At 42.8% G+C, this 15,999-nt stretch overlaps 1 protein-coding gene across 2 annotated transcripts in view; it reads left to right on the top strand.

Annotated features, from left to right (window-relative positions):
• Window positions 1–15,999, top strand: part of C2H1orf226 (chromosome 2 C1orf226 homolog) — a 343,732-nt gene that overhangs the window by 247,950 nt on the left and 79,783 nt on the right. Inside the window, exon 4 of one of the 2 annotated variants that reach the window (XM_043450834.1) lies at window positions 1,769–1,827. In XM_043450834.1, coding sequence (XP_043306769.1) covers window positions 1,769–1,827 — 59 coding nt within the window. Of the gene's footprint in view, window positions 1–1,753; window positions 1,828–15,999 lie in introns of both variants that reach the window. The other variant, XM_043450824.1, reaches the window with a different exon arrangement.

The following is a 15,999-nucleotide window of genomic DNA, read 5'->3' as shown; positions in this document are numbered from 1 at the left end:
TTATTAACTCTTCTATTAACTTTGAACAATTACAACAGAGTAGCAAGGACTCTAATGAGCAGAATTTCCTGATGGTGAGCGCACTGAAGCTGGATCCCTCAGGAGCAGAGAACCTCACTTGTTAGCCCTCCCAATATTCAGCTCACAGTGGCTGTTCATTGAGTAACACCAGGAACGGGTCCTGGCCAGGGACGATGGGATCCCCATCAGCTGGCTGTCTTTAGAATGTCAAGAGACCCTCCTGTGCAAAGCCCAAGACTCCAGAGGAAGTATGCTGAGATTCTCCTATTAGGGATTTCAATTTACACCTTTTCATTGGTGTAGAAAAATGGCTGTCAACCCTAGGGTCACATCACAATCACCTGAAATGTTTGTTAAAGCTAAAGATTACTGGCCTCACATAAGCTTACACCATCATCGTATGAATGACTCCAAAGAGCCAGAGCCCTGGCATCTGGAGTTTTGTAAAAACATACAAGCCAGACTTCCACTTTTCAGATGGGTGCATTTTTCTCTATTCTTCCTGCTAAAGTGCAGCTGAAAACCCTGACTATTATCTGTAAAACAAACCTAAGATTCTGAAAGGTGGAGAAAAGGCAGCCTGGCTGGGGACACAAGGAAGGAAACAGTTGTGAGTTCCCCGAGGTTAGTTTTCATCTCGTTTATCCCAGACTCAGAGTCAAAGAAGCCTGCTACCCAGATATGACAGTGGGAACAGACACAGAACCCCAGCAAAGCCTGCTTTCTCTCCAACCCAAGGAGGAGGGAAGGGGAGGCCCAGCAAGGCAGAAAACTTCCAGCCAGAAAACACGGAAAAGCTCCCCCCACCCCAGGCCAGCAAAGACTGTGAATGGGCAGCCTAGACGCTCCCCTTGCCAGGAGTCACAAGGGACTGCAGACTCCCCAGCCGAGAAGAGTGTAGGGCTTCCAACCCTGCGAGCTGGTAATGAACCCACTCCCCATGTTCTCTTCCGTGGAGAGCCAAGAATGTTCCCCCCAGGTGTCCTGAACGCACTGCCCCTGACAAAGGCCAGTGAAGGTGGAGCAGAATTCTCTGTCCCTGCCCTGCAGGTGCGCCTGAGGGCTTGAGGTGGCTGCTTCCCCCGACGTACCGGGGTGCCGCTGACTTTATCAGGTGTCTGGGGTTCCAGTATTGCCCTAGAATCCTCTCCCACTGCCATCCTCCATCCCCGTTCCTGTCCACTCCCCCAGCTGCTTAGCTTCCATCTCCTTTGTGTTCACAGTAGGTTAGGTTCACAGCCAGGTGAATATCCTATTTGGGGTGACTATAAATGTACTAGTTAGCTTGCCAGGCTTGCATTCAGCCTTTCCCTCTGCTCTTTAAGGGAGGGAGGCTGGGGTCCACATTGCACATGAATTTGATAGCATCATTCAGTCTCTGTGGCAACTCCTCTCTTCTGTTCTCCCTGCTTCTCCTGCTCCACAGGAGTGATGTATTATCTTTTTTCCTGGTTACTTCTCCACAAAAGTGTGATTTAGACTGTGGTCCCCTGAGACCCTTTGGCTCCTGCCTACTCTCTGCACCCTTGAGAGACACTCTCCTAAAGTGCTTGAAGGAGACACATCAGACCAGATACTTGACATTTTCCACTTGTCCATTTGGAGCAATCCACTCCAGGCCTCTTAGAGGGAACAAGGCCAGAAGCAAACGCATGTGTTTGCATAAGCATTAGTAGCTCAATGTGTGCCCTGGTTCTGTAGCTGAGGACAAGCCTAACTTATTCATTTACAGCTTCTTTTATTGCAGAAAAAGGAGTGGACGTGGGATGAGAGCAAGATGCTGGTGATGCAGGACCCTATCTACAGGTAAGAGCCCCGTCTCCAGGGTCCACCGGTCATCTCTTGGAGCCATCTGTCGGGGTGGTAGGTCCAGACAAATAAAAATAAATTTCTCCTTCCCCCTCCTGAGACCTGTTGTTTCTGTAGATGTAAGTACAAGAAGCAGATCTGCCATATCTTTTAGAGAGGAAAATTCTTCTCGTAATTGCACTAAGGGAACTTTGAAGGGTTTCTGCTTGAGGTTTAATCCAACTCTTTTAGTTGTAACTTGAGACCTTTTCATTTGGTATCAGTTATATTTTAACTGAAATTTCACGATTGTATGTATGTTGATCAAAATGAGAGAAGTGTGTTTTTCCATTACCCTATGCTTATAATTTCCCACAGTTAGTCTGTTCTGCCTTTCTGCCCCCTCAGAAACTGAGCATGGATAAGGGGGTTATGTTCATTTGGGGCAGCAGGAAGTCCCAAATAGAATCGATAGAAATTGCGTTCACGGGGAGACGGGTATTCCTACAGAGACTAGATGACTGTCGTCCATGTGTACCCCGGGCAGAGGAGTGCCTGATGGAGACACACACACATCCAGGGCCCTGCTGGGACCCACACAGACTCTTGATCCCTGTGTGTCTTCCTTCTGTCCTGTGTCTCTGCTGGTCAAGCCCTGTCCCCCTCTTCTTCCTTCCTGTTTTTTTCTCACTGGGGAAAGGGTATTAGCTATTCCTTTGGGATTTGGGGGTTCTAGATTTAAGTTCTTACTTTATCTCCTCTCAAATTACTTGCCTTGGTTGGCAAAGTGAATTAAGGTTGGGACTCACCTGAGAAGTCAGCATTTATGGTGGCCTTGCCATCTAGATTAAAGAGGAGATAACTGTGAAATGGAGTTTCCATTCATTCAAACAAATATACACATTTAGAACACTTACCCTGGGTACTATGCTAGGTAATTTAGTAGATGACTAAAATAAGCCCCTTGTTCTCAGGAAGTTTTAGTGAAGCAGGGAAATGGAACACTGAACAAATCATTACAGTACAAGACAGTGTGTCTGACAAAGTGAATTTCATTCTCTGTGTTTCCTTTGTACTTGTGTTTGTTGAAATAATTGTTATGTGTTACTGCCACTTAAAAATGTATCTTTTACCACTAGGCTATGAGGCTCTTATCAGTGAAGAGCTGTGTTCAACTCACTTTTGTATTTCTAGCACCAAGCCTATGTCTGTTCTCTATGAGGCATTTAGTAAATGTGTGATGGGTAGATGGATAAATGTATTGAATTAATAATCCAAAAATTAAGTTAACGTAAGTGTTATGGTGATTCATGGGAGGGAATGATCACTTTCTACTAAAGTGATAAGGAAAGGCTTCAGAAATAAGTTGTGTCATAATGGGGCTTGAATGGACAAACCTCTGTCATTTGCACCTCATGAAAGGAAGAGTTTCTTGGTTTTTTGCTTTTACTTTTTACAGTGGCATTATATACATATAAAAGTGACATCTGTGTGGGTGCTGGCCATGAACTTTAATCTTGCCTTTTCCTGGTTTGAAAGAAGAAACTTTCCCCAAAGTTTCATATCCCAAATAAGCTGTTGTTTTTATTTATTCTTATAGTAGCTTTATTGAGGTATAGTTGACATACAAACATTGAGCATATTTAACATGAATAATTGGGTAAATTCTGACATATTACATTTGACTTCTAGAACTGTCACCTCAGCCAAGATACTAAGCATACGTCTCCCTCCAGAGTTTCCTTGTGTATTTGTTCCCTCTCATCCCTCCCTGCCCCATCTCCCTTCCTCCTTCCTCAAAAGTCCCTAGACAGCTACTCATTTCCCTTCTGTTACTGGAGATGAGTTTGTATTTTCTTGAGTTTTGTATAAATAGAATAAAAAGTATAAGTACAGTATACCCCTACTTTTTCTTGGTCTGGCTTCTTTCATTTAGCATATATCCTTGCCACTGCATATGTCAGTAGCTTATCCCTTTTTATTACCAAGTTGTTTCCCATTGTATGAGCTTCCCAGGTGGAACTAGTGGTGAAGAATCCACCTGCCAATGCAGGAGACGCAAGAGATGCAGGTTTGATTCCTGGGTCGGGAAGATGTCCCAGAGTAGGAAATGGTAACCCACTCCAGTACCTTTGCCTGAAAAGTTCCACGGACAGAGGAGCCTGGCCGGCTGCAGTCCATGAGGCCTCAAAGAGTCGGATACCACTGAGCGCATTGAGCGCGTCCCATTGTATAGCACAATTTACTTAGCCATTCACATTTAATGGGCATTTTGGTGATTTCCAGTTTTTGACTGTTACCGTGAAAACTTCTACAACTGTTGATATACAGTCTTTCTGTAGATATGTTTTTGTTTTTCTTGGGTGAATACCCAGGAGTAGAATGATTATTTGTTAGGTGTATGCTGAGCTTCTTTTTAAAGTGAATTTTAAATGGTTATCTCTTTGGTTGGTGAATCTCAGAGTGACTTTTAAGGTGTGTCTCTTTGTTTTTTGGCTGCACCATTGTTTATTTACTGGCTGTGTTGCGGGGGCATGCAGGATCTTAGTTGCTGCTGCTGCTGCTAAGTCACTTCAGTCGTGTCCGACTCTGTGCGACCCCGTAGACGGCAGCCCACCAGGCTCCCCTGTCCCTGGGATTCTCCAGGCAAGAACACTGGAGTAGGTTGCCATTTCCTTCTCCAATGCATGAAAGTGAAAAGTGAAAACGAAGTCACTCAGGCGTGTCTGACTCTTCGAGACCCCATGGACTGTAGCCTACCAGGCTGCTCCATCCATGGGATTTTCCAGGCAAGAATACTGGAGTGGGTTGCCATTGCCTACTCCAGAATCTTCATTCCCCTACCAGAAATAGAACTTGCGCCCCCTGCAGTGAAAGCATGGAGTCTTAACCACTGCACTGCCAAAGAAGCCCCTGTTGAATTTTTTATGAAACTGCCAAACTTTTTTCTAAAATGATTGTCCCATTAGTTCCTTCACATCTCTGCCAGCATCTAGTATCATCAGTCTTTTTAGCCCTGCATATTGGCATAATATAGTATCTCATTGTGGTTTTAATTTGATTTTCCTAGTGAGTAACTATGTTGAGCACCTTTCCATCACATGTGCCATTTGTATATCTTTTGTGAAGCATCTGTTCCAGTCTTTTAGCCCATTTTTAATTTAGGTGTTTTGCTTTCTTTTTGTTGAGTTTTGAGGGTTCCTGATAAATTTTGGGTACATGTCCTTTATCAGATATATGATTTGCAAATATTTTATTCAAGTCTGGGTTGTCTTTATGTCAGTAGTGTCTTTTGAAGAAGTTCATATTATATCATTTGTGCTTTTGGTGTCATATCTAAAAAAATCTTTGCTAACTCAAGGTCACAAAGATTTTCTTCTGTGTTCTCTTCTGGAAGCATTATAATTTTAGACTTTAGGTATATGATCTATTTTGAATCAATTTTTATATGATGTGAGGAATATATCAAAAGTAATTTGGGGGCAGTTTTGTTTTGTTTTTGCTCTGCAAATGAATGTCCAGTTGTTCCAGGCTCATTTGTTGAAAAGATTGTTCTTTCTCCACTGAAGTACCTTTGTTGAAAATCAGTTATCCGTATCTGTGTGGTTTATTCAGAACTCTTTATTCTGTTCCCTTTATCTAATTGTCTGTCTTGATACCAGTACCACAGTGTCTTGATTGCGGTAGCTTAACAATCATTGAAATCAGATAGTCTTAGTCTTCCAACTTTGTTCTTTTTCAAAGATTCCTTCCCAATTAGTATAAATATGGTATATCTTTTTCCATTCATTTTTTAAGAAGAAAAATGGGTTTTGGTGGGGAGTAGAAGACATCAAAGAAACCTTAAAGTGAATTTTTCTTTGGCCAACCCCCACCTTAAAAAAAAACACAAAACCCTCCATACTGCAGACCTTCTGGTTGTAGATGTCTTGCGGGTATCTTCCTGATGTATCAAAATTCAGCAGCCTATGTTTTTTTAACAAAAGAATGACGTCTTCTTAGTGCTATTCCAGTTTCCTAGTTACTTTTCCCCCCTCCTGGGTTTTTTTTCCCTCATGTATTAAATTGTGTTTTAGTCTCTGTACATGTGTGTATATATCTGTGTGCTGTGGGTAGATGAAAGAGGACTTTTTTCTAAACTGTGTGTGTCCCCTTTTGTCATCAATAAGGACATTTATTATCATGATAATATATAGTAACATTTACAAATGGGCTTTTTCTTGGGGATAATTATTTTCCTGCCCTTAAGGAACCACTCTAGTTGGATTCAGTAGTACTGTTGAGGAATACATAATTGCTATGCCTTTGATTATCGCAACATTCACGTTAGGAAAATTCCTTTATGGTAAAAACAGTCTTCCTAGTTAAAAGAGATGACTTTGCGGTAATGAAAAGTAATAACGAAGTAATGAAGTTTTTGTTTTTATTAAGTCAGAGTTTCAGTTTAAATCTTTTGCATCCCTCACACAGAATAATAGAATCATTTTTTAAATTGTGATGAAATATATACATATGTGTATGTATATATGTGTGTGTGTGTGTGTATAAACATAAAGTTTGCCATTCTGTCCACTTTTAAGTATACAAACGAGTGGCCTTCATTACATTGACTGTGTTGTGCAGTCAGCATCGCTATCTGCTTCCAGGATGTTTTCATAACTCTAAACTTTGCATCCATTATGTACAAACTCCCTACTCCTTCTCCTTGAGCCGCATGTAACTTTTACAGTCATGAGCTTTAAGAGGTTAAAGTACTATGGTGAACATCTGGTTCATTTCCCCTCCATTACAGGATGCCTCTATTTCTCCAAAGTATTTGCTGTTATGGCATTCTTCATTCAGTGAAGGCAAATGTCTCTGTTTATGTAATTTTTGTCCATTTATCCTAGCTCTCTTCTCTGGAGCCACATTTGATCTTATTTCCTTAAAGTTTCTGAAGCCATTCTTCATATTTTTTCTAGACTTCCTAATTTCAAAACATCATATTTCTTCATAAAATATGTTAGAATTTAATATAATGTTCCAGTGTAAATTTAGAGACACAGATTTATCCTCATGATACAGAATTTTGCATTTGTTTTTTAAGAATTAGATCATACTATGTTTTATTCATGTGTTAAACAAGCTGTGTTAAGTCGTACATTGTGGTGGATTTAATTGTTCAGAATCCTCAGGATATTCACAGTAATTGCTTTCAATCAAGATTTTTTTACCCATTCTTTATTTCTGCAGTTTTCTGCTTTATTTTTTAGCCTAAGTACATAACTTTACATACACTTTTGTTAAATTAGATGCATTTCATTTGAACCTATTATTCAAAACTTTTGGATACTTGTGAATCCTGGAAGCAGATAACTATGACTGTTATGGCATGAGGGATTTGTTATAGGATTTAGGGTCAGGAAGATCCCCTGGAGAAGGAAGTGGCAACCTTCTCCAGTATTCTTGCCTGGAGAATCCATGGACAGAGGATGCTTGTGGGCTACAGTCCTTAGGGTCTCAAAGAGTTAGACACGACTGAACGACTAACATTTTAAACCTACACAATAATGGCAGGAGCCAGGAAGTAAAAGGTCCGAAAAAGACCAAGGAGGAGTCATGAGCCAGTCCTGGTGTGGGTTAGAAGCCAGCGCGTGCAGGATGCTAGGTGTGCTAGGGTGGAATCATGAAGGGGACAGGCATGGACGTCTGTGGGAGGCTGGTGACCCTTGGTGGCTGCTGCCTTTGGGTCTGCAGTTGCAGCTTCTGATGGCAGTGCTCGGTTCACTGTGGTTCTGCAGGGCTGATAGGAGAGCCAGATACGGGGCACAGAAGAGTGAGGGCAAATTACAGCTCACAAGTACCTCCTTTCCTGCCTCTAATGAGCAATGACCTTCAGAGCATTATTGCTACTTCATCTCAGCCTCCTAAATCCCCACAAATTTCTGTTGTGAGCAGTCCTCACTGTGGTTCTACAGTGAAGGGAATGCTGAGATACATAGTTGTAGCTTAGCTGAACTGACCCAATATAAACCTTCACAGCAGGTTCTAGTAACAGGTTAACTGTCCCTCTTCATTTTCTGTTACGTGAAATTTTAATATTTTCATCCAAGTCACTGATGAGACTGTTGAATAAAATGGGGAAGCCTGGAAAATGAAGATTTCATGTTTTTATTTTTCCTCTATCTTCACTTCTTTAGTTAATATGCTTATTTTACCTTTTCTGATTTAAAGGGCATGCTCATTAAAAAAAAAAAAAGCTTAAAAATAGCACTGGAGTGGCTATACTGTTATGGAAGTCACTGTGCTTTTGAATCACAGTTTTCCCTGCCTTGATGTCTTCTGCCTTTTTAGATTTATTGGGCACTGACAGAATTTACATATTTGATTTAAAAAGCCTCTAGGACATTTATGTTCATCATATTAGGGATCAGATTGTCAAACAAATAAAAATCTTTTTTTTTTTTTTTTTAAACCAGAGGAAGTAGATTAATCAAACCTGAAGTTTCCAGGAGCCAGACTGGCAGTAATTCTCCAGTTTTGAGTATAAAGGATCAAGCCAGGTATATCCCCCACCCCCAGAGAGTTTCTAGTCATTCCCCAGAAATGGCATTAATTAAGATCCAAGCAGTTGGTGAGATGATTAGAAGTTGGAGGAAGTACATTCTGGTTTTGACCCTCCACATGGAGCTATGCTTTGATTTTTGAGCAAGTCAGATAAATTATTCAAGGCTAACTGGGGAAGGGAGGAGAGAATGCGTGGAGAGCGGATGTGTGTTGCTGGTCGTTGTGCAAGACCCTGAGGAGAGCAGCGGTTTGTCAGTCTGGGTCTAACTGGGAGACGGTCTCACACAGCGTTTAAATAGGAGAAGGATTATGAAGAATTGCTAAGCTATAACAAAACAGGACCTTCAAGATGTAAAGAGCAGTTCTAAGAGTCCTCTAGGGCTGAAGGAGAGTACAAAAGGGAGGACAATTGGGGGAGGAGACCCCTCTCCCAGACTGGGGCCCATGTTTCATGGTGGAGGATGTGATGTAGCATCTGAATGGCAGAGAGGCTCACGGGGTTGCCTCCACCAGGGCTTGTCCCCAGCTGCTGGGAAAAATAGGAAGCAATCCTCAGGGGCCAGGTGCATGAGAAGTGTGGCTGGTAGGTGGGCGCACAGAGGGAGTAGGGGTGTCATTGTGGATGGGGGCTTGGCATGTTCAGGACCTTCATGGGTAGGTGGGACTCACCCAGCCACATTGGGAACCTGAGCTCACTGAAAGGCTATGTTCTGGGCTTGTGGCTGGGACAGACCACCAGCCAGAGACGAAGCCCATTCCTCCTGCAGTGTCCTTCCACTGTACAGAGAAATTCCAACAGCCTGCCCAGTGTAAGGGAGTGAAGACATGAAGGGATTCTGTCCATTATCACAGAGCATGTATTGAAAGGGCAAGAAGTTGATAACTGGTACAGGCAATGAGCAAAACATAATTCCTGACTTTAAATCTATAGTCAGGTGAGCTTTGATGTATGTTTTCCTCGGTCTTGACAGCTATGAGTGGTAGAATCTGTCATTCCCATTCTTAAGATGAAGATACTGAGCTTCAGAGACACTGGAAGTCTTCCATGATCACGCAATCAGTAAATGGTCTGAGCACTGCCTGTCTGCTGAGCGTTTGCCCTCTGTGTTTGCTGCTGCACGCGGTCTTGTACACCTCTCAAAACAAGCACGGTCATTTAGGTGCCTCCTTAGTTTTGTTGTTATCATTTCAAACTCATATATCACAATTCAGGACATTTTGGAGGATGCCGGAAAACTAGATTTTAAGGTGAACGAAATGTATTCTCTCGGGAATGGATAAACCTGTTCTCTGATACTTGGGGATTTCTTGGGAAATCAAGCACCCCATGTAGCTTAACTTAGTAGACAATCAAGAGTTTAAATGATCAAGCCAGACATGATTAAGGAAAGATGAATATCCTCAGATTCAGGAAGCATATCAAATTACAAGCAAGGTAAGGAAAAATTCTTCTTTTTTAAAAATAAGGAATTGATTCTTAAACTCTGTTGTCTCACAGTAATGAAACTACACAATTTGGAAGATAACTATCTTAAAACAATCTGGAGGAGAAAAAAAATATTGCCTACAAAGGAACATAATTAGGCTGACAGCAAAAATGGAAGACAAAAGATAGTAAATTATCTTGTAGTACATGGAGAGTCAAGTGCTGAAGCTTAGAGAAGTGCTTCTTTAATACTTTCTTATTAGAGTAAGTATACTTATGACAGCAAAGTAGAAAAAATCCTAGGCAACATTTCGGAAGGCTTGAAGAGGAATGAAAAGAGTTATCCATTCTGAAAGGAGAGTAAAGGCAGAAGGCAGGCTGGTGTTTGAGATGAGGTTTGTAGTGAGTTCTACAAGAGCGTTTTCATTAGGGAGGTTGGGGCAGAATCTGCCAGGGAAAGAAAGGAGAACCATGGTACGATGAATTGGTGCTTAGCTGTGAGATCAAATGAATAACTACGTTTTTAAAGGAGGAGATAGTAACACCTTTATAAAGGGAAAAGGAAGGGATCCCATAGGGATTTCAGATAGTTTTTTAAGCGTTATTTTTAAAAGAAATTAGTTACTATCCTAGTTTAGGATATATAGATACATAATTAGGAGAGAAGATAGACTGAATAATAATTGATTACTCTGTTGTTCTGTGGAGCTGAAAAGGTCTCGGAATTCTTACAGCTCGCTCTCCAAAATCCATGTTGACCCTCCAAGATCAGATAGGGACCTCCCAGATACAGACAGTTCTGTTTTATGATCTCCTTTCTCTCAAACCTTCACACACCCAAGTCCTGAACTCAAACCCTGGGCCTGTCGTTGTCACTGGATTATGGAGGGGTGCTGAAATGTGAAGGGTCCTGAAGGAACCGGTTCTTTGCTTTTGTTACATACCTGTCTCTTGTGTCCTTCCTCATTTGTGATTTACAAGGGACAAGGGTGGCTGTGTGCATCTTCCCATATTAATTTTTCTGAGGATGAGTGTTCTCTCCTTCAGCCTCCCATTGTGTGAGTTTCTTGAGGAGCCTCTGCTAAACTGGGGAAACTGGTAACCAGGAATCTAGAAGCAGCCCAGCCTATCGATCTTTACCTAACTTCTTTTGTGTCATTTCAGGGCCAGCCCATCTGAAGCTCTGAGTATCCATCATTCTGTCATGAGTGATGTTTCATGTAGAGTTGATGTTTTTATTCCCTCCAGCTCCAGAACCTTTCACAGACAGTGTCTTTTTATACATACGCATGAGTAGGAGTTACTCATCCAATTTTATGCATGGAGAAGCTCATGAACTAAGACGGGGAAGGACAGTCATTCTGTCTGGCTTCGTTTAGTTCCCCAGGGCTGCTCTGCACTCCATGTTGAGTCCCTGGTAGAAATTCCACTCGCTAAGGTGCCAAAGCCTTTCACTGCCTGCCAGTTCTGTTGGTACATCCTCACTCTCCTTAGGTGACACCCATCTTCTCTGAGGTTCCTCAGACTTCCTCCTTTTCTTCGAACATCTTTGTGTCATTGCCTGCTGCCACTCTGCCCCTTGCTGTCTGTGTTTTAGACCCGTCTTCACTTGCTTCTTCAGCACCATGAGCACTGCTCCCCGTCTCTCCCTGGCCGTGTGTTCTGCTTTCAGCTGTCCTGAAGTCGCCCCCCTCATCCCTGCTCACCCCATTCAAGGGCACAACTTTTGTCAACTCTCGACTTCCTCCCCAGACCCTGAGCATGTTTTCACCACTGCCCACCATCCTGCGGTCACTTGTAGTCTGACATCGATTTCCATCACTTTGCAGGGGTCACTCCCTCCATGTTTGTTGATGGTGCTCTCCACATCCCCAGATGCACCAGCGTTTTCTCGGTTCTGACGCAGGGCCACTTCTCTTCCTCTGTGTCTCCTCTTGTTTCGTTTTTTCCTGCCTTCTCTTTTGTTTGCTTTCAACCCTACATAGATATGTGCAATTTTTTTGTCCTGTGCCATTCTTTATCTTTCCTTAAAAGCAAGTTCTGCTGTTTAATCATCACAGGCTGATAGACTCCTTTGTGCTTAGGAAGGCTCAGTAAACTCCTAGGATAGACTGTGAGCCTCCAGCAAGGGACTGCTGACATGTAACTCATTCTCTGGCTCTGTGTCCCCTGCTCAGGTTACCTCACACACCCAAGACCTTCCTTCTCTCCCTCCTCTTCCTTTTTCATTTCTTTGACTCCAGATTCAGAGTCATAGGCACTGTGTGGAAAGCACCAGGAACGCCAAAGCAGATAAGGTGTCGCTTGTCTTCTCAAGGTCCTCACAGGGACTCCTCTTTTCTATGACAGCTTTAAGGCTCAGGGGAATATGCCTGACGTATGAGCTTTACAATGACCAAATGATACATGTTTGTTGCTAAAAATAAAATCACGACACAGTTTTACCAAGGAAGAAGTCAGATGCCCTTCCTTCAACATTAGTTCCTTCTTAGTACCACTCTCTATGCAAATATGGACACTCAGGTATTTTTTTCAGAATTTGATATTCTGTGTATGTCTCTGTTCCGCCAGGAGCCCGTTTTTCTCTCAGTGATGTGTCAGGAATTTGCTTCCACATCTGTGCTTACTGTCTTCCCACTGGCTCTTTGATTCAGAGTTCCAAAGTCAGTGTGGTGTTTTCGGGTAAGCAGTGTGAGGGGGAATGCAGCGCACCCCAGATGTGAAGAGATCGTTTTGGGAAAGTGAACAAGGGAGAGATGGCCCAGTAATCTGAGGCTGATGGGGAGAGTGTCCGCATAGAAGTGATGGTGGCCGTAGACAGCATAGAGCGGTGTAGGTCTGTGAACTGTTGTGACCTTGGATCATTCAGACCAGTGACAGCCTGAATATTGAGAGTAATTAAGAGAATCATCTTGCTTAAGGAGCAAGGGAGAAAAAAGTTCCCGGTGACTTCAGCTAGAACCTTTGGTAGTTTTATCTTTGCTTTCTGCCTCTGGTGGATCCCACTTGATTATCAAATTCAATCATGGCAAAAGGGGGGAAATTTTGTCACGGTAACGCTTAAGCCTGAGCTCCACAGAAGCAGGAGCCACACCTGTTTTGTGTACTACCGTATCCTAGTGCCTGGAAGGATCCTTACTACATAGTAGGTGCTCAATAAATACTGCATGTCCAAGCTAGGGCAGGCTTGATTCACTTGTTTGCTGCACTAAAACATTCATTTCAAAAAGGCTGCTAAGCCTGCTTATCCTCTTGGCCTTATTCTGTACCCTTCTTTTTTTTTTTTAATTTTTTTTTTGATGTGGACCATTTTAAAGTTCGTTATTGAATTTGATACAATATTGTCTCTGTCTTATGTTTTGGTATTTTGGCCACGAGGCATGTGGGATCTTCACTCCCTGACCAGGGGTGGAACCCACACCCCGTGCCTTGGAAGGTGAAGTCTTACCCACTGGACTGCCCTTCTTCATGGCCAGCAGCACAGCCTCAGAGAGGCCCAGAGCCAGCCAGAGAGCAACAAGGCGTGCATGGCAGAAGACTAAAGACAGCCACTGGCGCACGCAGAGTTAAAACCTCTGGATCAGTCTCTGTGCCAGGCCTTAGAGGGTATCTTTTACAGTAATAATCATGGAAAATTCAATTAGGCCATGTTTAGAAAGCTTCACATAATTAAACACTGTCTACCAGGGAGGGAATTTCCCTACGGAGGAAGAACCTGGGGAACAGGGAAAGCGGGCCTGGTCCCAGTTCTATTACTAAATGACTGCCTGGTTTCAAATGCCATTACTGTTAATGTGCTTCCTGTTTTTCTCTTTGAATACATAAAGAGAATCAGTTTAGAATTTGTGCAGAGCATTAAAGAGTCTCAGATAGGATAGTAAGTGCAAAATAACACCAGCCCTTCTCTGCTTGGCTTCTCTCCTTGCTGCCAAGTAGGCACTTGCCTGGTTTTCCGTTGAATGGTCTTGACCTTTCATGGGACACAAATACCTTTCAGAATATGGTGAGGACTGGATTCTCTGCCTTAAAAATTAATGTCTCTTGATACTTGCAAAATTTTGATTTGTTTTTTGACAATTTATGGACCCCATAGCCCTGAGGTTTATGAATTCCAAGGTAAGACCCCTGATGCCAAGAAGCACTATAAACCTCTTTGAATATTTTGCATCTCAAGCTAGGAAGGTTTATAACTGGTAGTCCTCCTGTAGGAGCAGAAGTAAACAAACCAGTCTAACTGTCTCAGTGATTTAATGCTTGAGTGATGGACAGGTATTACTTTAGCTTCTCAGGAGGTATTTGCATGTTGTTAGAGGAGCTGTCTTACTCAGAACACACCAGGTTTGTGTTGGTGGGTTTCAGGACGTGTGCGGGGAAAAGATTTGTGTAGGAGGACAGCTCGTGGTACCTGAGCATCCTGGATTTGCATGGATGTGGGGAAGTGGGCGCAGGGTCTGCGTTTCCCTCTAGTGTGTGAGGATTATTGTGTGACCAACTTTAACACCAGAAATGAGTGAAGAGAGACTACTCTTGATTCAGAGCTGTAGCCCCTGTCAGATTACTTACTGACAGCCCCTTACTATTAATAGTAGCCTCCAGGATTGCTGCAGACAGAATCACAGCTCACCGCCCAGTGGCAGCTGGACCTGCCATCTGCACACCAGCCTAGAGGCTGTATTGCAGTGCCTGGTCCTCCAGCCTGGCTGGGAAGCCCCCCGTGGGCTCCTCCTCGTGTCCTGGCACAGTCTGGAGGAAGGGTGCGGTGTCTCACCTCTAAATGTGCAGCCATGGTGAGTATAAGAGCATAGCCATGGTGAGCCTGCTCTTCCTTTCTGGTGGCACCGACCTCAGACGGTGGAGGTGAGGCTGACTGGGGGGTCCAGAGTGCAATGCATAGAATTCAGGAAATTTGCCTGGGGAAAAGCTAAACTGTCTGTGAGTCCCCACATCCTTTATCAGGAGACTCTGAGAAGCAGTTATTGAGTTACAGCCTTGCCTGTTTGCTGGCGGCAGTTATAACCAGGTTGTGATTAATCAAGTTCCCAGTGTTTGGTTAACATTGCTAAGTGTCAAGTTCCTAATGATCATTCAAGGTTTATTTTAAATATATGTCATGCCCACAGTAGGGATCTAATTTCTGTTTCTCCTGTGAAGCCTAGGACTCCAAGGCTGCATCGTCTTTAAGTTCATCCTTGTGCTATAGTTGTTTACCTGTATTTTTTAGGAGCTGTATCTTATTCACCTTTATGTCTTCTTGACTATTGTCTTGTACATTGTGCTTAAGTCATATTTTTTATTAAATCAAATTGATTTCTTTGTAAATCTTTACAAAATTCCCAGAAAGTGGGTACACTCATTTCTATAGACCTTTATCCAGAATTGGATGGATGGATGGACGGACAGACAGATGAGCCAACCAACCTGCAAATGTTTGTTGAGCCCTGAATGTGACTCATATGTAAAGATATTTGGGCAAGGTGACAAAAAGTGTTAACATTAGAACTTCAGGATGTATGTTCTGTTAGGAGATAATGAATAACACACAAATGATTATTGAAAAGGGATCCCTGCAGCTGAGAACACCGAGAAATGAAGTGGATTTGTTCAGCTTTGGAAATTTGGAAAACTCAGCAGTGGCCACAGGACTGGAAAAGGTCAGTTTTCATCCCAATGCCAAAGAAAGGCAATGCCAAAGAATGCTCAAACTATCACACAATGGCACTCATCTCACACGCTAGCAAAGTAATGCTCAAAATTCTCCAAGTGAGGCTTCAGTAGTACGTAAACCAAGAACTTCCAGATGTTCAAGCTGGATTTAGAAAAGTCAGAGGAACCAGAGATCAAATTGCCAACATCCATTGGATCATCAAAAAAGCAAGAGAGTTCCAGAAGGACATCTACTTCTGCTTTATTGACTATGCCAAATCTTTTGACTGTGTGGATCACAACAAACTGTGGAAAATTCTTCAAGAGATGGGAATACCAGACCACCTGACCTGCCTCCTGAGAAATCTGTATGTAGGTCAAGAAGCAACAGTTAGAACTGCACATGGAACAACAGACTGGTTCCAAATCGGGAAAGGAATCCACCAAGGCTGTATATTGTCACCCTGCTTATTTAACTTATATGCAGAGTATATCATGCAAACTGCCAGGCTGGATGAAGCACAAGCTGGAATCAAGATTGCCAGGAGATAGATCAATAACCTCAGATATGCAGA

This window comes from Cervus canadensis, chromosome 2, assembly GCF_019320065.1.
Source record: "Cervus canadensis isolate Bull #8, Minnesota chromosome 2, ASM1932006v1, whole genome shotgun sequence".
Taxonomy (NCBI): domain Eukaryota; kingdom Metazoa; phylum Chordata; class Mammalia; order Artiodactyla; family Cervidae; genus Cervus; species Cervus canadensis.
The sequence above is the reverse complement of the archived record's forward strand: the minus strand, read 5'-3'. Positions and strand labels throughout refer to the sequence as shown.